The sequence below is a fragment of the Budorcas taxicolor genome, chromosome 2, assembly GCF_023091745.1.
Source record: "Budorcas taxicolor isolate Tak-1 chromosome 2, Takin1.1, whole genome shotgun sequence".
Lineage (NCBI taxonomy): Eukaryota > Metazoa > Chordata > Mammalia > Artiodactyla > Bovidae > Budorcas > Budorcas taxicolor.
In genome coordinates this window covers 104770572-104794165 of record NC_068911.1, presented here as the reverse complement: position 1 = coordinate 104794165, position 23594 = coordinate 104770572, and the positions used below count along the sequence as shown (strand labels likewise).

The window sequence follows — 23594 nt, the reverse complement described above, 5'->3', positions numbered from 1 at the left end:
CTCCCTTTGTGACCTGGGGCTTGTCACTTACCTCTCTGTGCCTCAGTTTCCTTACCTCTAAACTGAGGGATAACATGGATATCTATTTCATAAGGCTATAGTGAGAGTTCAGGGAAGTGCTTAGGTCAGTATTTTGAATACTGACAGATTATACGGGACAGAATGCAGCGCACAATACTGCGGTCAGAAATTAGGCGAATGGCTGAGAAAAAGGACGTGCTTCTCTGGTTTCTTCTTCAGTGTTTAGTCAACAATCACTTGCCCTTGGCAACTGGTTGGAGTTCCCATCCTGGTCAACAGAGTTGATCTGAAGCGTGGGCATCCTCCCTTCTAGCCGCTGCTACTCAGGCATCTTCTCTGCAGAGTTGCCATGAGATGGCGCTATGGGGATGTGCACAGTCAAGTTTGCTTTTCTCCTCATTGCTGTTCCTTCAGGCTGTAAGCAAATTGCAACAATTTTTATTTTATAAGTTTTTTACCTTTTTAAATATTCAAGGACTTCAACGCTAAGAATGCATTTAAAGGAAAATTAAATGCATATGAAGTGTAAAGCACATTTTTCATAGTTTGAATGGCCTTTAAATGATTAGAAAACTGAGGCTAAAAGGAGAAACTATTTTTTTTATTTCTCTTAGTATTCATCAGTTTAGAGCTAACCTTGCAAATACATTTTGGATGCTAAGATATATAGTAAATAAGTTGATTTGGAGACTCAACGACCTTCCTGATATAAATTATTCATGCCGTTGTGAGTAGCACATGCTTCCTGAATAATATATTTTTTCATGGTAGTTACAGCATTTTTCCAGTTGTGTTTTACAAACAGAGAAATGGCAGCTCTAATTGTTTCTTGTTTCCTCTCATTGTGTTTATTGTGAACTCTTGTGTGGCTTTTAAAGTCATGGATACAAGTATGACTCCTAGTGTCTTCCCAGGAATAATTTAGTGAGTTTCAGGTCTTTAGAGGGAATAGAGGCAGCATAGTTTAGTGGAGTAAGACAAACCTGTGTTCAAACTCCACCCTACACGCTCCATCAACTCAGCGGAGATTCTCCATTTACTACTGGATATAAAGCATGGTGAATGGGAGAGACTTCTTCAAGCCTAATTTCCCATCCTCTCGTCTCAAGTTTCTTGGGAAAAGAGAGCTAACGAGGATAGGGTTTTAGCTAGTACAGATGCTAAAAATATGTGGGTGTTTTTAGGAGTAAAATTGCTGCGGCCTCCTGAACTGAGATGCTTTGGTGCATTCTCTAAGATCTCCATTTCATTTCATTTTTTTTTTTAAATCAAGGTTAGTTGTAGGTTGCTACTGTCACTATCCTTTTTTTAAAAAAAATTAATTTTATTGAAGTATAGTTGATTTTCGGAGAAGGCAATGGCACCCCACTCCAGTACTCTTGCCTGGAAAATCCCGTGGACGGAGGAGCCTGGTAGGCTACATGAGGTTGCTAAGAGTCGGACACGACTGAGTGACTTCACTTTGACTTTTCACTTTCATGCATTGGAGAAGGAAATGGCAACCCACTCCAGTGTTTCTTACCTGGAGAATCCCAGGGATGGGGGAGCCTGGTAGGAGGCCGTCTATGGGGTTGCACAGGTATGGACACAGCTTAAGCGACTTAGCAGTAGCAGCATAGATGATTTACAATATTGTGTTAATTTCTGCTGTACAGCAAAGTGAATCAGATACACACATAGACACACACACACACACACACACATATATTGTTCTTTATATGGTTTATCACAGGACATTGAATATAATTTCCTATCCTATACAGTATAGGACCTTGTTTATCCATCCTCTATATAATAGTTTGCATCTGCTAGTCCCAAAGTCCCAGGCTCTCTCCTCTTGAAAAACACAAGTCTGTTCTCTATGTCTTTACTGTCATCATCCTTATTAATCTGTGATAGCCAGGAGATAATGGTGAGGACAGGAGTCTGTAAGCCACTTTCTTCAGGGATCTTCCACTGGCAGCTTAGGTGAACACAAAAGGACCCTTAAAGTCAGTGGGTCCCTTTGCAGAGTTAGTACAGAGCTCTGTGCCAGTGAGGAAGCCTACTTCTTATAGTCTCACAGCAACTCTGTTTAGGTCTTGCAATAAAAAACCAAAGATTGATGCAAAATTCAAAATATTTATATATACATTTATTTATACATAAATTATTGGCTAATCAATCCAGGTTTTGCTTACATGCAGTCTCACTGAAACTCCAAATCCTTTTAAATCTTTTTTTGGCTTCTCACTTATGGCCATTTAGAGTTGAACAAACATGCTTTTGGCCCTCCATCTCTTTGGCTTACCTTGTAATGACATGAATATGCTCTCAGATATGCTGAAAGTCTGTCTCCCACAATGAGAATTTACAAAGTCATCACCTATACCCTGGTGATTTCCTATCACAAAAGAAGTGGTCTCAGTAGAGAGCTGGTCCTGCTGGTTAATTAGTATATTAATAGTAATAATAATAACATAAGATTAACTGCCCTAAAACACGAATCATCCTTTTTATCAAAAGTTCTCTAACATTACAATGACTTAAATCCATCATTATACAGAAAGCCAATTCATTTGCTTTCCCAGGGGTATTTTTTTTAAGCTAATTTGATTCATAGGATTCACTAGGAAGTTATCTTGTCTTAAAAATTTTTTTCATTGAAATATAGTTAATTTACAATTTTGTATTATTTTCAGGTGTACAGAAAAGTGATTCAGTTATATATGCATTCTTTTTTAGATTCTTTTTCACTATAGATTATTAAAAGCTATTGAGTATAGCCCCCATGTTATGCAGTAGGTCCTTGTTAGTTACCTCTTTTCTGTATAGCAGTCTGTATATTTTAATCCCAAACTCCTAATTTATACCTCCCCCTTTTCTTTTTTAATAATCAAGTTTGTCTTCCCTCTCTGTGACTCTACTTCTGTTTTGTATATAAGTTCATTTGCATTATTCTTTTTTAGATTCCACATAGAAGAGACATCATATGATATTTGTCTTTTTCTGTCCGCTCTAGGTCTACCCATGTTGTATTATGGGGGCAGTATTTAGGTATTTTTCAGCTGCCTTCCCATGAAGGCATTGGTACCTTCTAAAAAATTAATGGCAATGGTACCTTCTAAAAAATGTGCACACCAAAGTTTTTGTAGCAAATCCATATTATGAAGAATGAATTGACTACTTGCATTTGTGTGTATGTGTGCAGACCTTAAACTATCATAATAAAATTCCCAAACCTTTCCTTGTTGTGTTGCTTGTTTAAGCACGTGGTTTTGCCATTAGCAACCTGAAATACCCATCATCTAAAGTGTATATATGTATATGTGCACAAAAGTGTCTCAAGTAGGGGTACAGTGTGTGTCTCATCCAGAGGTTTCAGAAGTGTGTCCAGCAGTGCCTCACAGGCTCCACGGGATAGTCTAATACGCCACCCCTGGGAACAAACAGTCAAGCAGGGGAGCTCTGTTTCCTTTTAGCAGCAACACTCCACTCTTTCAAGATTGGCATGCAATGCAGAAACAGAAGAGAAGCTTTTGGCTGCTTATCCAAGTATTCTCTTCATCCCTGGACCAAGTCAAGTCACCAGAGAGCTGTGTACTGGAACTGTGTTGCTTGACTCCTTGCAGCATCACTTTCACTGACTTGTACTTTGCCACTGTACCCTTGGAGTGTTCCACAAGCGCCCGAGACCCCACTGACTACAGATTGCTGTTGTCTGTTTTATTGATGAAGGGATGCGTTGAGTGCATGACTCAGCACGGCATCTGTGTTGATGAGAACTCTCGGGGTTGATTCCACCACTGCTTGGGAGCAGGGTGATGGCTTCTCCTAAAACAATATGAAAAGAACATATACTTGACTCCTCTGTATATGAGGGCTGTAGTAGCCACTTCGTTTTGTCTTTTTTTTCTTTTTAATCTAGGAAATTTACAGTCAGACTTACTCCCTACTTTCAGCAATTCTTTGGTAAATGTTTATGGGCAATAACTTCTATCCTTGACAATCTTTCTTACTGTTTTATCCTTTTATCTATCAGTGTATTTTTCTAATGTATGTAACATTTTTCTAACATATCCTTTTTTTGCCTTTTACCTATCAGTATATTTTTCTAACATTATGTATTGTGGCAGGTCAGGAAGATCCCCTGGAGATGGAAATAGCAACCCACTCCAGTATTCTTGCCTGGGAAATCACATGGACAGAGGAGCCTGGCAGTCACGGGGTCACAAAGAGTCAGACACAACGAATCGACTAACTTTCATGTTCACCCAAGATCTCTTTAACTCAGTGTAGAATCTTCTTATGTCTTTTGGGAAACTACCTGCAGGATTGTGTCCTGCAGGCACAACAGATTTGATATTCTCTTAAGGAAATTGTCTTAATCTTCTTTTGAAAATATGCCCCTCTTCCTGTTTCTCCTTTTTGGTCGAGGGGTCCCATCAGCTCTGGAATCTGTCTTTTCTATCTTATATCTCTCATACATCCCATCCAGTTGGTAATCAAATCCATCACACCTAGCCTGTAAACTAAGTTTTGAAATTTCTTCTAATCTTTTCATTTACCAGTACTTGTCTGGAATATTTACCTAGTTTCCTAACTGGCCTCAATTTCTTTGTGATCCATTTTGTTTACTGATGTCAGTTATTTACAATTCATTTGCTTTCCTGTGATTTTTATTGTTATTTACAGAATGGACCCCAAAACCCTCACAAGACATTCAAGGCTCTTTATAATTTGCTCCCCAACCTACATGCAAAATCTCATCTCTGTCCATTCCACCCTCCCCTTTGTGTCTTTCATTGTAGCGACTGGCTCACTCTCTGTTCCCAAATACAAAATACATTTCAGCACCTAGTTCTCTCAGTCAGCCTGAAATGCCTTCCTGACACATTCAAGCCCTTTTCCTCTGGCTTATCTCAAATGTTACCTTGTGTGAGATTTCTCTATTTTTTTTTTTTTTTTCCCTTATCACAGAGGAACTAATTGCCTTCTTCTAAATCATTCCCTCTCACTTTCTTAATATCACTATTAGAGCATTCATTGCCCTATTTTGGACTTTGCTGTATATGCTGATCTTTCTCCCCAAATCATGGGATCCTTAAGGAGTTTGATTGAGTAGAAGGAGGGAGTATACTAGGTATCTGCCAACCCTGCTCTTAAAAACAAAGACAAACTGTATGGGGGACTGTGGACAGTGCACTCACACACAGAGTCCTCAGAACTGATAGCACCTTCCATGGGTAAGGGCTTCCCAGGTGGCACTAGTGGTAAAGAACCCGCCTCCCATGGGTAAGGATTGAAAACATGGAATAATTCATGTCTGACCTTAAAATATTATTAACAATATTCTATATACTCTCTTTATGATCTTGAACATTTATAATGCCATTTTGCTAAAAGTTCTAGTGGTTGAAGTGAGTTTTTATAATTTCTTTACAGAATAAGCTTACATTATGTTCTTTCTTTTCCTTTTAGGAATAGGAAAGTCAAGAGGCTGAATTTTGAAGAATGTTTCCAAAGTGTAATCTGGCTGTCACTGGCTGGGTATGGAGGAGCATGAGGAAGCTATTTCTGTTACTTTCTCTCTTGCTGTCCCATGCGGCTCATTTGGAAGGCAAAAAGGATAATCAGTTCATCTGGAAACCAGGTAGGCATGTCCTGGATGTTCCTTTGTCCCATTTTCATTAATGAGAAGAATATTCTTTCCATTCTTGTCCTTCTTATTCATGGAGGAGTGGGAAATCTCCAGAGAGGAAACAAAATAGGTTCTTCTTTATAATACATTTGATTCTTATTCCTTATTCTATAATTGTCACCTCTAACCGTGATGCTTGTTATCCTTCTGAATTTCCATGTTGTTGCCAATTAAAGTTATGATCACCATAGTTACATCTGCTTCTCGGTCAGTATATCACCACTGTGCAACACATTTGTAGTGAAAATGGCATCTGAATTTAGTTGATATCCTCAAAATGATTTGAAATGTTAATGTATGTCTCTTTCTTTTGCTGTATAAACTAGCTAGGTATTTATTGTACATTTTCTAGCATACATTCTGTATATGTACGTTTTGAAGCATGGAAAATTATCCCAACAGCTTGGCCCATTAGTTGTGATTATACAGTGGCCTTAATGTGTTTGGAGATCCTTAGCTACCTTGTACATGAGTATATGAATAAGTTGAGGTTTGGAGACTTGCATATAAATTATGTTCGTCTCTAAATATTTCCTTAATGTGACTGTGGAAGAGCACTGTTTAATTTTAAAGGCTAATACTTTATCAACTTATAAACCCAAACATCTTGGCTCTTTGTATCACTGATGTTTTTTCTTTGTTGTAGATTTTAATTTTCTTCAAGTTTCACAATCAGATCATTTAAAATACTATTACTGTTTCAAGAGTCCATTCTAGCAAATACAGATAACTTATACACCTAATATCTTAGAATTGGAAACTGTGATGTCATAGAAGATCTATGGTCCTTGGAGAATTTTCATTTTAGGCTCATCATCTGTAAATTAAATAGACTGCAAACATATTATGTCACCATGGAAATATGTATAAAAGTGATATTTGTAATATTTAAATGGCTTTGCAAAAATGAAAGTGAATTATGCTTTAAAGTAAATTAAGTAAAACCCCAACACCATTAGAGATACAGTCTGGAGGAAATTTAATTGCATTAAAGCCCTTATAAATTAATTTAATTGTGGACTCTAATACCACATTAGTGATTTTCATTTTTTACCTCACAGTAGTTTTAGAAAGCTTTGGAAATAGTTCTAAAAGTCAAGATTGCATTTTTGCAAAGGGGCTATTTTATTTTAGTCAGAAAAGACTACACATTTTATCAAATCTAAATAAGTACATTTATATGGCTGTACTCTGGTCTAAAGTTCTCAAAAAAGTACAATTAAGATGGAAAGTAAAAATCTGAAATGTGAATGGGATGTATTAAGAAAATGGATTTATTTTGAAGCAAATTTTAAAAATAGGTCTGCTTTTCTAAAAGTAGGTCAATGGAACAAAATGGCACAGACGCCCTCTCCAGTGAGGGACACTGTGGTAACTGTCACACTTGTTTTAGAAGTGAGAATCCTTCCCATCAGGTGCTTTGCACTGTTCAAAATGAATATCCATGTCATTACTCTCATTTTCCCTGGTATTCATTACTCTTTCTCTCATTTGTGTGCCATCAAAAAGGTAATAATGTGTGTTTTCCTGTATGGTTTCATTTATAAATTATGAATTTATTCCTTGTATGTGATCAGTCATTTTAAAAGTAAAAAAAGATCTCAGAGATATAAAATTAAAAGCCAAAGTCTAGGCTATGTATTCCAATTTCTTATATATCCTTCAGAAATATCCCTTGCACATGTAAGGAAGTACCTCTCTATGCATAATTGTGTATATAAATCACACAAAATACATACATATGTTTTATTATTATTACTAGTTATGGTTCTGCCTTCTGGATGGGAAGCTGAGTGTGGATGGTAGAGAATGAGGATCTGAAAGTTTCTGATTTGTACATACCTATGTGTACATATGAGCTTTTCTGGTGGCTCAGTGGTAAAGAATTCTGCTGCCAATGCAGGAGATGCTGGTTGGTTCCTGGGTCAGGAAGACCCCTTGAGAAGGAAATGGCAACCCACTCCAGTGTTCTTAGAGCCTGGGAAATTTCATGGTCAGTGGAGCCTGGCAGGCTACAGTCCATAGCGTTGCACCAGATTCGGACACAGTTTAGTGATTAAACAACAGCAACAACATGTACATACAGACAAACAGTACTTCATACAATCAGAATCATACTTGGCGATATCTTACTCTGCATGTTGCTTTCAGCATGTAATGATGACTTGGTGAATATTACATACTAGTGCACATGGGTCAATCTCATCTTTTATTGGTTGCATAGTTTTCTTTTGCAGTTTTACGAATTTATTTAATCAGTGCTCCATTTGCTTATCTATTCTTCCTCTATTGCATGGCCGTTTCACCAGCTTTTAGTTTTTTGTTATTATGAATAGTGCTGACTTGAATGCACTATTCTTTTAAAGGTAAGAGATAAACCAGTTTGAGAAGTCAGATGCCCTAGAGCAATTCTGGGTCATCATCTTGAAAGACAACCGCAGGGCTTTCCCAGGTGCTGCTAGTGGTGAAGAACCTGCCTACCGATGCAGGAGGTGCCAGAGACATTGATTCAATCCCTGGTTTAGGAAGATCCCCTGGAGGAGGGCATGGCTACCCACTCCAGTATTCTTGCCTGGAGAATTCTGTGGACAGAGGAGCCTGGAAGGCTACAGTCCATAGCGTTGCAAAGAGTCAGACATGACTGAAGCAAGTTAGCCCGCTTAGAATCTGTACCTACTTATATGTGGTTTATTATATTTTATTTGAATTAAAAACTCAATTGCAGTTGAAATTAGCTGCATTTTTGGAGTATATTATCAAACCCAAAAACTCAGGTCCAGTATAATCTGGAATTTGAACAGATTTCCATGGAGACCCAGATAAATATACCTTATTTTAGAAACCTAGAAACCATTCTCCCTATTTAGATTGTAGTGCCAGTCATTTAAGCTCTTTGCTTGTATCTATTGTTTTTCCCTCATCCATAGATTAAGTGTTAGTCAACCTCAGCCAAATCAGAGGCATTTCTAAGTGTGTCTTGGCTGTGGAAAAACAATGGATTGATGAATAATAAGTGAGTGATATATTATGTTGTTATGTTTTCTCTACTGAGAGCTGTGGGGTCATTGATCCAGCAAGGCTATTGAATGCCTGTCATCACTGTGATGAGATCCATTGATCTATATTTAGTGTGTGGCTTCTGTCAGCCAAGAAAGAAGGATCATGTCAGCAAAAGTACCAGATAAGGAGTGATGCTGTTTGTTGTTTTAGGTAAACATATACTATTGCTGTCTGCTTGCTTTCTAGAGATGAGCAGATTATGGTCTCTGAAGCTATGATAACTAGTGATCTCTTTAAAAGTTCGTCAGTACTGGTTCTGAGAGGTTGCTTCATTCTTCTGATCCTTGATGAGACCTCATTATGTGCCAGGTGTTCTTAGAAATAAGTTGAGAATAAAAGAGACAAATCCTTGATCCTCATGAACAGATTAATAAACACAGTCCAGAAGTTAAATGGAGAGTGTATTGGTTGGGGATGAGGGCTTAGAAGGAAAGGTAAGGAAAGGAGGAGGGATGTGCAATGATGGATGAGAGAGGACTATTTTTTTGTAGTTTTTAAAATTTGTTTTTTATTAGAATACATTTGATTTGCAATGTTGTGTTAAGTTTCAGGTGTTCAGCAAAGTGACTCAGTTATATGTATATTCTTTCTCCATGTAGGTATTGCAAAATATTGAGTAGCAGTCGCTGTGCCATACAGAGGGTTTTTATTTATCTGTTTTACGTATAGCAAAGTCACGTCACTCAGTCGTGTCCGACTCTTTGCAACCCCATGGACTGCAGCCTATCAGGCTCCTCTGTCCATGGGATTTTCCAGGCAAGAGTACTAGAGTGGGTTACTATTTCCTTCTCCAGGGGATCTTCCCGATCCAGGGATCGAACCTGGGTCTCCAGCATTGCAGACAGACGTTTTACCGTCTGAGCCACCTAGTGATGTGTATCTCTTACACCCAAGTTCTTAATTTATCCCTCCTCCCCACCATTCCCTTTTGGTAGCCATAAGTTTGTTTTCTATGTGGGTAAGTTTGTTTCTGTTTGGTAAATGAGTTCATTTATATCAATTTTTAGAGTCCACACATAAGTGATAGGCAAGAGAGTGACATTTGAAATGGGTAGGCTAGGGGCTCCCCCACTGAGGAAGGAAATTTGAGTAAAGACCTGAAGGAAGTGAGGGAGCCAGCCACGGGAATATCAGGATGAATATTCCACAGGAAGAGAACCATAAGGTCAAAAGGCCCTGAGACAGTTGTGGGTGTGGAGTGTTTGAGGATAAGAGAAGAGTCCAGCTCTTCTGGAGCAGAGCAAACATGGTGGGCATTGATGGGAGGTCAGGTCAGAGGGGAAAGGGCACCCAAATCAGGTGTGTCTTCATAGATCAGGATACAGTTTTGGCTTTTGCACTTGGGTGAAATAGAAAGGCATGGGGAGTTTTTAGAGGGTGGTGACATGATCTTTTTTTTTTCTTTTTCTTTTATAATACTTTAATAGGATTATCTTGGGTGATCAGTCAAGGAAGTGGAAACAAGACTATTTAGTAAGCTACTGTGGAAATAAGGACTGTTGTTGATAATAGCTTGAACCACGGTCATGTCAGTGAAAATGGTTAGAAGGGGTTGAGTTTTGGCTACATATAAGGTCTGGTTTTCAATCAGGGAAAATTTTGCCCAGCAGAGGACATTTATGATTGTTACAACTGGTTGTGGCGACTGGGGTATGCTACCCACATCAAAGTAGAAGCCAGGGATGTTGCTAAATATTCTAAAATGTACAATACAGACCCCCACAACAAAGAGTTATCCCTCCCCCGCTTGCCAGTTGTGCCCAGGTTGAGAAACAGTGTTTTAAGGTAAAACCGTCATGATTTACTGATGTAGGGAGGAGGAGAGAAAGAGATACAAGGGCAGTGTCCTGAAGCTTTGCTCTGAGCAGCTTGGAGAGTGAAGTTGCCATTATTTAACCTGGGCTAACTTGGAAGGAGCCTGCATGGGGGAATATGAGGAACTTGGCATAGGACAGGTTCGATTTATAAGCCTGTTGGAAATTCACATGGATATGTTGATCAGGAAGTTGGGTCTGAATTCAGGGGGCAGGTCTCTCCTAGAACCAGATGTTTGGAAGTCCATATCAGCGAGGTCAAATTTAAATGTACAATGTTAGAAAGGTGGAAGCAGCCTTGAAATCTGTAATCCTGTGTAGGTAAAGGGTAAGTTTCTAAAGTACTTCCTTGGGGCCAAATGCCTTTAAAAAAAATTATGGTGGTAAAATACACATAACATAAACTTTACCATTTTAACTGTTTTAAAGTGTACAATTCAGTGACATTTAGTATATTCACGGTGTGTTGGAAATATTGCTACTATCTAGTTCCAGAACATTTTCACTATTCCAAAATTACATTTTACAAGTATTTATAAAAAGACTGGGAAACTATTTGCTATGAATAATGAGGTATGAAAGGAAAAAAAAAATCTGTATTTGTTTCTTTGTGAGAGGTTGTTCTCATGGTCTTAGGTCATCTTCAGAGATTACTCAGTATACTAGGCAAAGTGTACTTTGTACACTTTGTACACAGGCAGACTCACATTCAAGTCCCAAGGATCTAGAGAGGAGAAAGTTCTTTAATCCCTCTGAGCCCTATTTATCTATCAAAATGAGGGCTGTACATACTTCAGAGAACTGTTTCCAAAATTACAGTAAAACAAATGTATTGAAAAACCTAGTGTATAGTAGCTACTCATAAATGTTAGCTGTTATTGTTATCATTGCTGTATATTATTTGATATTTGAAATATTTATTCTTGCTTTTATGTTATGCAATTTTGTATAGTTTTTTCCTTTAGACTCAAAAAGAGGTGAGATCAATCTGAAAGCTATATGTACTTTATTAGTAAATGATCACAGGTAATTTGTCTGACTTTTTAGCTCTAAAACTTTCTATTTGAGACTCCTGGAAAGTTTAATTTCAGTAGATCCTTCCCAGTGAATAAAAAGGGTGAAAAAAATGACCTATGTTCTAGGAACTAAGTAAATAAGTCAAAATTAATCAGTCTTTTTGGAAGAAAAAAGGATTATGAAAATGATGTTGGGGAAGAAAAAAGGATCTTAGATTAATACTTAATTACAGATTACATAATAGTGTTTTCAATGTTGAAAGGACTTTAAGGAAAAATGGTATTTTATATATTTGCATATATTTAAGTTTAGGAATCTTAAAGACAGTACAACTTTCTTAGGAGAAACCTGATTTTTTTTAATATGTGCTAGAATTTTGTGAAATATTTCTTCTGAGAATTTGATTAAATTGGAATCATTTGATTACATCTACTGATATTAATTTGTCTTAGAACCATGTGTGTGATAAATTCTCAGTGGTGTTATTTCTGTGATATCAAAAAAACATAGACTTACGTGGCATGGGATTCATGTCTAATCATTTTTCCTTGGGGACCGCAAGCACTAATTTTATAATGCTCTCAGTAAGCCAGAAAAAGTCTATATTACCTAAATAATTTGAACTAAATTACTCTGATTTTTTCTAAATAGTACTAAATGGAGGCTCCCTGAGGAAAGAGATGTTATCGATTTTATTCACTGATACATTCTCAGTACCTAGAACATGAATAACTGTTGCACAAAATATCCCTAGCACATTAAGTACTTGTAGACTGAGGGCCACTCTGTGTGTGTGTGTGTGTGTGTGTATTTATGGAAGTTGAGAAGTAAAGAGTAAAGAGACCAAAGAAATAGAACAGAAGATCCTTGTTGTTGTAGAAGCTGAAATATATATTGAGGAAAGGGTATGAAATGATGAAAACCAAAGTCAACCTTATAAATCAGCAAATATGAAAATTAATCATCCTTATTTTCTTGTTCCTTGGTTCCAGTACCATTTTTGATCATCTCTAGAAAAGGCATTGAACACAACTGTTATAAAAAGAAAATAGGTACACAGAGTAAGAAATGTATTTCTGTAATTCTTATGTTGAGATATTACAGTTGCATGTTGTCTTCTATTTAATTTCCTCAGAGGCAGCCAGTTCCAACTTTTTGCTTACCTCCAGATTTCTAAGCAATGTACTCATTATTGATGTTCCTTGATTTATATGTTGAATATTTGCCATTGATTTTCTCTTACGTTAGTTGAGACTTTTTCTCTCATCTACCTACCTCTTTCCCTACTTACTGCCTCCCATGAAAGCAGTTAGAATACTTATATCAATGAACAGTGACTGTATTATTATTTCTACATGGATACCATTTTCTGCATCAGTCAAGCAGTGTACTACAGCCTCCTTTCAACTTTTTGTTTTATATAGAAATTAAAAACTTGCCTCATCTTTTCTTTGCTTTGCCTTCTTCGAGTTTACTGCTGCTTTCCCCTGATGCTCCAGCTGACATGCTCATTATTAGTTTTTGAAATTTCAGCACAGTTCCGAACACTCTATTATATTTTTTCTTTGGGAGATATTGCCACAGCCTCATGTCCTCCATTCAGTGTGGACTGCTGCAGTTTCTCCTCCTAAATTCCTTGGTTTCCTGGTTTTGTGTTTCTCTGCTTTTGTTGCTTTATTTTCTAGAACTGCTAAAATAGGATACGCTGGAAGTAATTTTTCATGTCTGAAAGGGTCTCTGCTTGTCATAGACTTGACTCATAGCTTGGGTGTAGAGTTCAAGGTTAAAACGCATTTTTCCCCCAGAATTTTTAAGGTGTCGCTGTACTGTATTCCAGCCCCCTGTGTTGCTGCTGCTGCTGCTGCTAAGTCGCTTCAGTCGTGTCCGACTCTGTGCGACCCCATAGACGGCAGCCCACCAGGCTCCCCCGTCCCTGGGATTCTCCAGGCCAGAACACTGGAGTGGGGTGCCATTGCCTTCTCCTGTGTTGTTGCTAGGAAGGTTTATGTCATTCTGATCTCATCTCTGTATGTTATGTGTTTGTTCTTTTCCTCTTTCTGGATCTTCTTTTTATCCACAAAATTCTGAAATTTCTTAATTATGTACTTTGGAGTGAGTCCTTTCACCTTTATTTTATTGGCAATTAGGAGAATATTTTGCCAGTATGCTCATGCTTTGAAATTTATTTTGTGTTGTCTCTCTTCCTTCTGAAACACCTTAGATAGGTGTTTTACCTCTCTAATTGATCTTCAGTTTTCCCCTGTTTTTTTTTAATTTTATTTGCATTTTTATTGTAATTTGTAAAATATTTATTCTGTTTCATCTATCAAACTTTGAACATTTTTTATTTCAGTGAGTTCTATACTTTAAACATTTTTTTAAAAAGATTTCTTTGATGTGGACCATCTTTAAAGCCTTTATTGAATTTTTTACAATGTTGCTTCTGCTGTTTATATTTTGATCTGTTTGGCAGTAGGGTATGTGGGATCTTAGCTCCCCAACCAAGGACTGAACCCATACCCCCTACACTGGAAGGCAAAGTCTTACCCACTGGCCCACCAGGAAAGTCCCTGTTCTGTACTTTGTAAAATTGAATTTTTTTCACAGATGCAGTGTGCTTTCATTTAGAGGATGTTAATAATAATTTAACTGTTTCCTTTTTATGCTCTCTACCATTTATGCTTCCTCTAAATCTATTTTCTTCTTTTATTAATTTATTTGTTTGATCATAGCTTCTGCTGTAGGGAGCTTTCTTTTAATGTCTATTGATTATTGGCTATCTCTTTAGTCTTTTTGATTATTGAGGATGAGACATTCAAAGCTGATTGACATTCTATGTACCTGACTCAGATGTTTGGGCTTCACTATCAGACTCTTCTAAGTCGTGAGCTGGCTTTTTTATTGGAAGATGGGTTTCTCAAAATTTATATCCGTCAGTACCTGACGGTCTTTTCTTCAGGGCTTATTATGGGTGTTATTTAAAGTGAAGGCTAAGCTGCTGTAACGATGATGATCCCAAATATATGGCTTAAAAAAATTAGCAGCTCCTGTCTCACTCATGAGAAGATTTCAGCGTGGGCCAGGTTGTCCAGTGGTTCTGCTCCATAGGTTCATTCAGCCACAAAGCTTTCTTCTATCCTGTTGAAGGACATGATCCTTCTTTGCCCATTCAAGCTGAATCACAGACATTTCCATATTTTGGTGATGAAAAGAACACAGAGCTAAAATCTAAACAAAGACATTTCAACAAATGACATAGATGTTCCCTACATGTTCCAGTTTTAACAGCCACTCCAAAAGTGGTTTCAAGCAATTGAAGACCGTCTTCAATTTGGCTTTTGCATCTGGGGGTGGGTGTGTGCAGCTGGATGTTCTCCCTTGTATTTGGATAAGGGCAGAGGGTGGCTCATCGGAAAGGCTTCTTTATCCACTTATCTGGTACCTGGACTGGGAAGACTCATACAGCTGAGGCTGGAATGATGGGTACTCTCTGTTCACATATCTTTCTCTGTGTGGTTGTGTCTGCATGTTCTGTCTATATGGAGGCTGCAGGGTGATGGGAGTTCTTACATGATAGCTGAAGCTTCCAAAGAGAAACGGGCAGGAGTTGCATGGCTTTTTCTAATGTAGCCTAGGAGTCACCCATGGTCACTTGTGCTGCATCTTTTTTTTGGTTGGAAGGGTGTCTTTAAGCAGGGGACCTAGATTTAATCTTTTGATTGGAGGACTGGCAAAGAATTTGCAGATAGATGTTTTAACTTTTCCATGATCCATCATTTCTGGTCACATTCCATTGGTGAGAATGTGCTCATATGGTTGCTGCTAGCCACAAGGGAAGATATGAAATGTAGCTTATAGTCGGACAGCCATGTGAGAAGGGAAAATAGATTCAGTCATGATTAACAGTCTTCATAACAGGGACGATTCAGTGTTTGGATCATTCAGGGATTTCCAGAGACAGAGAGGGAGGGGGAGAGAGGGGAGGGATGGCATTGATTTAGTATAAGGAATTGGCTCATGCAGTGATGGAGGCTAAGTCTGGAGGCCCACAGGGAGGCCATTGGTGTAGTCCAGTCTGAGCCCAAATACCTGAGAACCAGGGGAACTGATAATGTAAGTCCAAGTCCAAGTGCAGGAGGAGAGCAGTGTTCCAGTTCAAACAGGCAGAGAGTAAGTTCTTCCTTCCTTTGTACTAATATTTTTATCCTATTTAGACTTCCAACAGATTGGATGATACCCACCCACACTGAGGAGGCCCATCTGCTTTACTCAGTCTACTGATTTAAGTGTTAATCTCATCTGAAAGGACCCTCATAGATACACACATAAATAATGTTTAGTTTGGGCATTCTGTGGTCCAGTCAAGTTGACACATGAAATTTACCATGATAGTGTCTCCTGAAATGAACCCTGCCTACACTGGACTACTTATAAAAGAATAAGGGCAGAATCTTAGCAGAATTGGCTCAACACTTAGTCCTCAGCATTTCACTTAATTCCTCTTTTCAACATGATACCTCATTACTCTTTCACTTTGTGTGCCTGCCTCAAAAATGTCCCTATTGAGTGCTGAATTCTGTTGTCTCTTTTCCTGCAGATGTTGAGAAAGGGACAGAGCAAAAGACTGGGGGGGCAGAGGAAAGGATTGTGTGTGTATGGGGGGCTAATTGATTTCATTTAAAGGCTTTAAATTATCCCCCATATCAAGCCATAAACAATATTACTTTTTTCCTAGGGTCTCTAGGTTTCAACTTGCCCAGAGTTCTGCTAGTATAAATTAGCTCTTTTTTGTTGTATTCATCTGTGGGCAGAATCTCCGTTTTCCTTCACATTTCGAATCACTTACTGCTCCCCTCTCTGCTCTGAATGTTGCAAAGTTCAGTGCTACTTGTTCACCTCTAGCTCTGCATTTTTGGCCCTTGAGTTTTATCTTGTAATTAATGCCTTTACTGTCATTTCAAGAGAGTGTCAGAAGTGAAAAAAAAAAATATATGTGTGTGTGTCGTGTCCTCCAAGTTAATTGGACATCTTTAACTTACTTGTCCTAAAACTTCTGTTTTAGAATATTTATTATGGAATAAAAGGATGTTGAAGTGTTAATTTTTTGTGCTGACTGACTCCCTTATTCTGTTTGGGCATGTACTACAAAATCTGTTTATAACAAAACTGACTAGACTTTTCCCAGGTTAAAATTTGTTTTAATTTAAATGTTCACTGAGTCTGTATGATTGGTTCAGATTGAGCTGTTAGATTAGAGATGAAGAGGGGAACAATTTCTCTCTAAAGTTCAGATTATCAACGGAGATTTCTTTATGACCCCCTGAAAATTATCTTCCTTCAACTTTTCCTTTCATGGTAGAATTCAAATATTTAACATAAGGTTGAATTATTCTTAACTAGGAAAACAGAGGATTCCATTCAAAGAAATAGAGAAGTCAAAGATGAAAACAAGTCTGAGCTATCAAAGTGGGATTGAAATATGAGTTAAGGACCAAAAGGCAGTATTACAAATTCATAAAGCAACCTGAAAAACTTATGTTGTAAAGCTCTTCATGATCTTATTTACCATGAAGCACAGGCAGTGTTGATTGGAATTAAAAAAGGAGGGGGGAAAAAAAAGAAGGCTACCTTCTTGTGGCTTGATTATGAATTTACTCAGTTCATAAAGTTATTTTGATATGTGAACAAAGTTCTCCAAACTACAGCCCCAGGTGACATCTGGGTGATAGATGTAAGTGCCACTGATAATATCTAAGAGTTAATCAGAGAAATAATTTCAAAAGTGTGTGTTTAACACCATTCTTGTTTACTATTCTCTTTAATACTGTATCGGTTAAAGCTTATTTTCATAGCAAGTGTATGAATATGAATTCACCATCTCATCCTTTTGTTTCTTTTCTTCTTTGGAATTACTATGGTAACCAAATTGTGGTTCCTGTAAGGAATCTGTGATATTATTACCCCCTTATCTTGATTCTCCCAAAAGAGGAGAATAATAAGCTGTTGTGGAAATAAGTAGCTTTATCACCCAACGGTGAATTTCATTCATGGATACACTTCACTACAAAAGCAACACAACAACTGGTAACAATAACACATGGATATGTTTTTTGGTGTGGATTTTTCCTCAAGGTTAATAATTTTTTTAATTGAATGCAGCTGCTCAAGAATTTTTGTTGCTAAGTATGCTCACTTTTTGAAAACAAATGCTTCCTTCTAAGTCAATTTTAGATAAATGTTTTGAGGCTTAATTACTTAGCTGTATTTGTAGAGAACCTGTAAACAATAGATATGTTGGCTCCATATACTAGGTAGGGTGATGGGATGGTTCAGATCAGATGCCAAAGACAAAACTGTCCGGGTGCTGTGTGAAGGTGTGTGACCTCAAACTTATGCCTTTACTTTCTCATCAATAAAATCGGAATAAATGAAGGAGTCTATGTAAAGCATAGTTCATATTCTATACTACATACTCAAATGTATGTTTCTATACTCAAAGTATTACATGATGAAAGTCATATTAAGTACTTAATTAATGCTACCTTTTTATTTGTATTTAATGGATGCTACTCTAAGAGATTATTTCCCATTCCTCCCACCTGACATGTGGAACTTAAGTTAGTTTGGATATATAGAAATGCAGCTGTAATGAATATAATTTCTCTCAAGATATCATTTCCTATTCTTTTTCATTTTAATGTTCTAAAATAAGTTATTTTAAAAATTGCTTGTTCCTATTGGCCTTCATCATGCACTAGCTGTTTCAAATATTAGACCTCCAATAATATCATCCCCTGATATTTGTTTATGGAATTCTTTTACTGTTTTTCAAAGCAAAAGCTGGAGATGTTATTCAAATGGTTACCGAGTAGAATATGGTCTCAAAGCTTTCTAAGAGCCAAGAATGTGTAGCCTGTCTCCAAACTTAGGACTGAACTTAGATGCATCTATATGATTGACTTTCTTCATCTGCAAATTTGGAATGAGAAAGATCAAGGATGTGAGCGACAACTTTATATTTGATGATAAGTTCAAAAATTAGCATAATACATTATCTTTTATTTATCTCACATGGTCCTGACAGTAACCTGAGATGTTCTGGGAAGGGTAGGGAAGAAACCAAGTTTGAATAGCATAGATACTAAGTGATGGAACCAACACTAGCCCACTGCCGATTTCAAAGTTTGGTTAGGTTTTCATTATGCAAAGGTTTTTCCTTGTTTGAAACTTTGAACTTAGAGCTACTTATGGTGTTGCCATTCTCAATAGAAAGGCTTGTGAATCAAAAGAATTACCACTTTTTATTCCTTAAGATTTCACATTAGTTGGTTATCATTTTGGTGGTTGATAATCCACATAAATGTTTTATGCCAAATGGAGGCTTCTCTGCAGCATTCTATGCTGTTACAATACCAGTAATTATAAGCATGAAAGAATGATTCCTTTTTATCAATTTTATTGAAGTATAGTTTATATGCCCAACATTTACTCTGTCCATTTTAATTATTTTTACTACATTAACCAAGTTGAGCAACTATCACTACCACAAAACTATTTACAGTTAATCCCTATTCCTATTCTCTAGTCTTAGGCAAGAACTGACCTAGTTTCTGTCTACATGAATTTTCCTTTTCTGGATATTTCATGTAAATGAAATCATACAGGAAGTGTTCCTTTGTGATTGGCTTATTTCACATAGCATAATGTTTTTGAACTTCATACTATAGGGCTATCAATGTTTCATTCCTTAATATTGCTGAATAATATCATATTCTGTTGTATTGATATGACATTTTTTAAGTCCATTTACAAGTTGATGGACATTTGAATTATTTTAAATTTCTTTTGCTACAATGGATAATGCTGCTGTGAATATATGTGTACAAGTCTTGGTATAATCATACAGTTTCATTTTTCTTGGGAGTGGAATTGCTGGGTTGATGCTTAATTTTTTAAAGAAATTGAAAGCTGTTTTCCAAAGTGGCCAGAGCTTTTACATTACCACCAGCAATATATGAGGGTTCATATTTTGCCATACATTCTTGCTAACAATTGTTATTGTCTATATTTTTTATTAAATTTATTTTAGTGGGTATGAAATATTATCATAGTTTTGATTGGTGTTTCATTAATGACTAATGATGATGTCTTTTCATGTATTTATTAGCTATTTATATACTTTTTTTGAAATGTCTATTCCAGTCCTTTTTGCATTTTTAAATTATATTAGCTGTCTCCTTGTTATTCAGTTTCAAGTGTTCTTTTTATGTTCAAGATCCAAGACCTTCATTGGATATGAGTTTTGCAAATATTTTCTTCCTGTCTGTGACTTGCCTTTTCAATTTTAATGATGTCTTTGAAGAACAGAAGTTTTGAATTTTGAAGTTCAATTTATCAATTTTTCCTTCATTTATAGATTATACTATAGCTAGGAAATCTTTGCCTTATTCAAGCTGTCGGATATTTTTCTTCTGTTTTCTAAAATGTTTGTAGTTTTGACTCTTGCATTTAGGTTTGTGATAAGTTTTAAAATACTTTTTTTTTTTGGTATGGTGTGAGTAGGGTTTAAATTCATTTTTGGGGCATATGGATGTCCCATATATCAACAAAGAGTTGGACACGACTGAGCGACTGAACTGAACTGAAGTGAACTGAACTGATGGATATCCCATGTATCAACACTGCTTATTGAGAAGACTATACTTTCCTCATTGAATTGCCTTGGCATCTTTGTGAAAATAATTAAGTATAAATATCAGAGCTTATTTCTGGACTTTGAGCTCCGTTCCATTGATCTATATGTCTATTCTTATGCCATAACTACACTGTCTTGATAACTGTAGCTTATTTTGATAACTTTATAATACATTTTGTAATTGGAAAGTTCTCCAACCTCATTTTATATAAAAATTCCTTTTGCTATTCTGAGACTTTTGCATTTCTGTTTCCATTTTAGGATTAGTTTGTCTATTTCTGTAAAAGCTTGCTGGACTTTTGATAAGGGATTATGCCCAAATCTATAGTTCAGTTTAGAAAGAATTGCTATCTTAGCAATATTGAATCTTTAGTTTATGAACATGGACTGCCTCTTAATTTCTTTTATTTTCCTTAGTAATATTTTCTAATTTTTAGTGGATAAATCCTATACTTCTATTATTCAATTTATTCATAAGTATCTTATTCATTTTGAGTGAAGTTGTTCTCTTAATTTGATTTTAAGATTATTTACTGATAGTACAAGGAAAGGAAGTTTATTTTTATATTGATCTTATATGTTGCCAGGATTGGTTATTAAGCTTATTATTTGGTGATTATTCTCTGATTTTAAATTGATCATACTAGGGAACTACGTAGAATTTTCTGGACTGCCAGGATCTTAAATGTAGGGGTAAAATTTTTTTGGACTTCTTCCTGCCTAATTAAAAAAAGGAGCTTGTAGTGTGTTACAACTCATTGGGATATAATAGTGGGAAACCGAGCCTTTTAATGATCTTTGCTACCTCTCGTGCCCAGAGGTTTCTCCTAGTACCTTATCAAGGCAAAAATCTTTTTTCCAGCTAACCAACAGAGAACACATCCTTTAAAGTATCAGTGAACCATGTTACGAAAAATACTCTTTGTTAAGTGAATAGACTATTAAAACACAGACAAATTTATGTTTATAATATATTAGGGTTTTTTCTACTTAACACACCTCTACCAATAGCAAAGAGTCTGTAATAAGTGAAAAGCTCTGATTGCCAGATGAATTGGGAGCTATTCTCCATTAACTCCTTCTAAATACTATTTTACTTAAAAAAAAAAAAAAAAGACATAGCAGAACTTGGCCAGTTTCTTTTAGCTTATATATATTTAAGTGTACCTGGCTTGTGTGGAAAAAAATGTATTGTTTTTCTGTTTCCTAAAACTGTTTAAAGATTGGTTCTGCAGTCTGTGTCTGGTGCTCTATTATTCTAGCCTCTTGGGAGTTAAGTGTCTTGTTTTTGTTTTAATATTTATCTCCATTGTGTATTATTATATGCTTCAAGTAACTACTATTTATCATTTCAACTATATAATGTAAAGATGTTTATTACATTCTTAAATGTGATTTTAAAACTGTATTCTGACAATGTAACTTTTATTCTGGGGACTCTTGTCCAGTTTTATAAGATAAATCTGTTGGACAGCATATTTCAGCTAACATAAACTGGTTTTGTTCAAGAATATGCCTTTAGTTTCCAGTGAATCAAGCTATATTTAAGCTATATTTAGCATCCTGAAATAGTGGGAGGTTTTTAAAAGTTCAAAACGTAGCAAATAGGTGAGAATCTTCTACCTTGCATTTCACTGGATCTATGTTAAAGCTGTAAGTGGGGTTCCTAAAATTGTTGGTGGGGAAATTTAAGAATTATGAATAACTAGATATTCATGTTTGATGGGCTTCCCAGGTGGCGCTAGTGGTAAAGAACCTGCTTGCCAATGCAAGAGACATAAGAGACTTGAGTTCAATCACTGCGTCGGGAAGATCCCCTGGAAAAGGGCATGGAAACCCACTCCAATATTCTTGCCTGGAAAATCCCATGGACAGAGGAGCCTGGCACGCTATACTCCAGAGGGTTGCAAAGAGCTGGACATGACTGAGAGGGCTATCCTGGAATGTGAAGTCAAGTGGACCTTAGGAAGTCTCACTACAAACAAAGCTAGTGGAGGTGAGGGAATTCCAGTTGAGCCATTTCAAATCCTAAAAGATGATGCTGTGAAAGTGCTGCACTCAATATGCCAGCAAATTTGGAAAACTCAGCAGTGGCCAAAGGACTGGAAAAAGTGAGTTTACATTCCAGTCCCAAAGAAAGGCAATGCCAAAGAATGCTGAAACTACCGCACAATTGCACTCATCTCACATGCTAGTAAAATAATGCTCAAAATTCTCCAAGCCAGGCTTCAGCAATATGTGAACTGTGAACTTCCAGATGTTCAGGCTGGTTTTGGAAAAGGCAGAGGAACCAGAGATCAAATTGCCAACATTTGCTGGCTCATCGAAAAAGCAAGAGAGTTTCAGAAAAACATCTATTTCTGCTTTTTTATTCTTTCTTTCTTTCTTCTTGTTATTATTTTTCACTTTACAATACTGTATTGGTTTTGCCATACATCAACATGAATCCGCCACGGGTATACATAAATTCCCACTCTTGAACCCCCCTCCCACCTCCCTCCCCATACCATCCCTCTGGGTTATCCCAGTGCACCAGCATCCTGTATCCTGCATCGAACCTAGACTGGCAATTTGTTTCTTATATGATATTATACATGTTTCAATGCCATTCTTCCAAATCACCCTGCCCTTTCCCTCTCCCACAGAGTCAAAAAGTCTGTTCTGTACATCTGCGTCTCTTTTGCTATTTCTGCTTTATTGACTATGCCAAAGCCTTTGACTGTGTGGATCACAAGAAACTGTGGAAAATTCTGAAAGAGATGGGAATACCAGACCACCTGACCTGCCTCTTGAGAAACCTGTATGCAGGTCAGGAAGCAACAGTTAGAACTGGACATGGAACAACAGACTGGTTCCAAATAAGAAAAGGAGTACGTCAAGGCTGTATATTGTCACCCTGCTTATTTAACTTCTATGCAGAGTACATCATGAGAAACGCTGGGCTGGAAGAAGCACAAGCTGGAATCAAGATTGCCAGGAGAAATATCAATAACCTCAGACATGCAGATGACACCACTCTTATGGCAGAAAGTGAAGAAGAACTACAGAGCCTCTTGATGAAAGTGAAAGAGGAGAGTGAAAATGTTGGCTTAAAGCTCACCATTCGAAAATAAAGATCATGTCATCCAGTCCATCACTTCATGGCAAATAGATGGAGAAACAGTGGAAACAGTGTCAGACTTATTTTTGCAGGGGGGTGGTCTCCAAAATCACTGCAGATGGTGACTGCAGCCATGAAATTAAAAGACACTTACTCCTTGGAAGCAAAGTTATGACCAACCTGCTGTTGCTAAGTCGCTTCAGTCGT

General features: G+C 36.9%; 1 protein-coding gene across 1 annotated transcript in view; it reads left to right on the top strand.

Annotated features, from left to right (window-relative positions):
* The first annotated feature begins 5514 nt into the window (after nt 1–5514).
* Nucleotides 5515–23594, top strand: part of THSD7B (thrombospondin type 1 domain containing 7B) — an 899070-nt gene continuing 880990 nt past the window's right edge. Inside the window, exon 1 of the mRNA XM_052635756.1 lies at nt 5515–5653. Within this exon, the coding sequence (XP_052491716.1) occupies nt 5515–5653 (139 nt within the window). The remainder of the gene's footprint in view (nt 5654–23594) is intronic.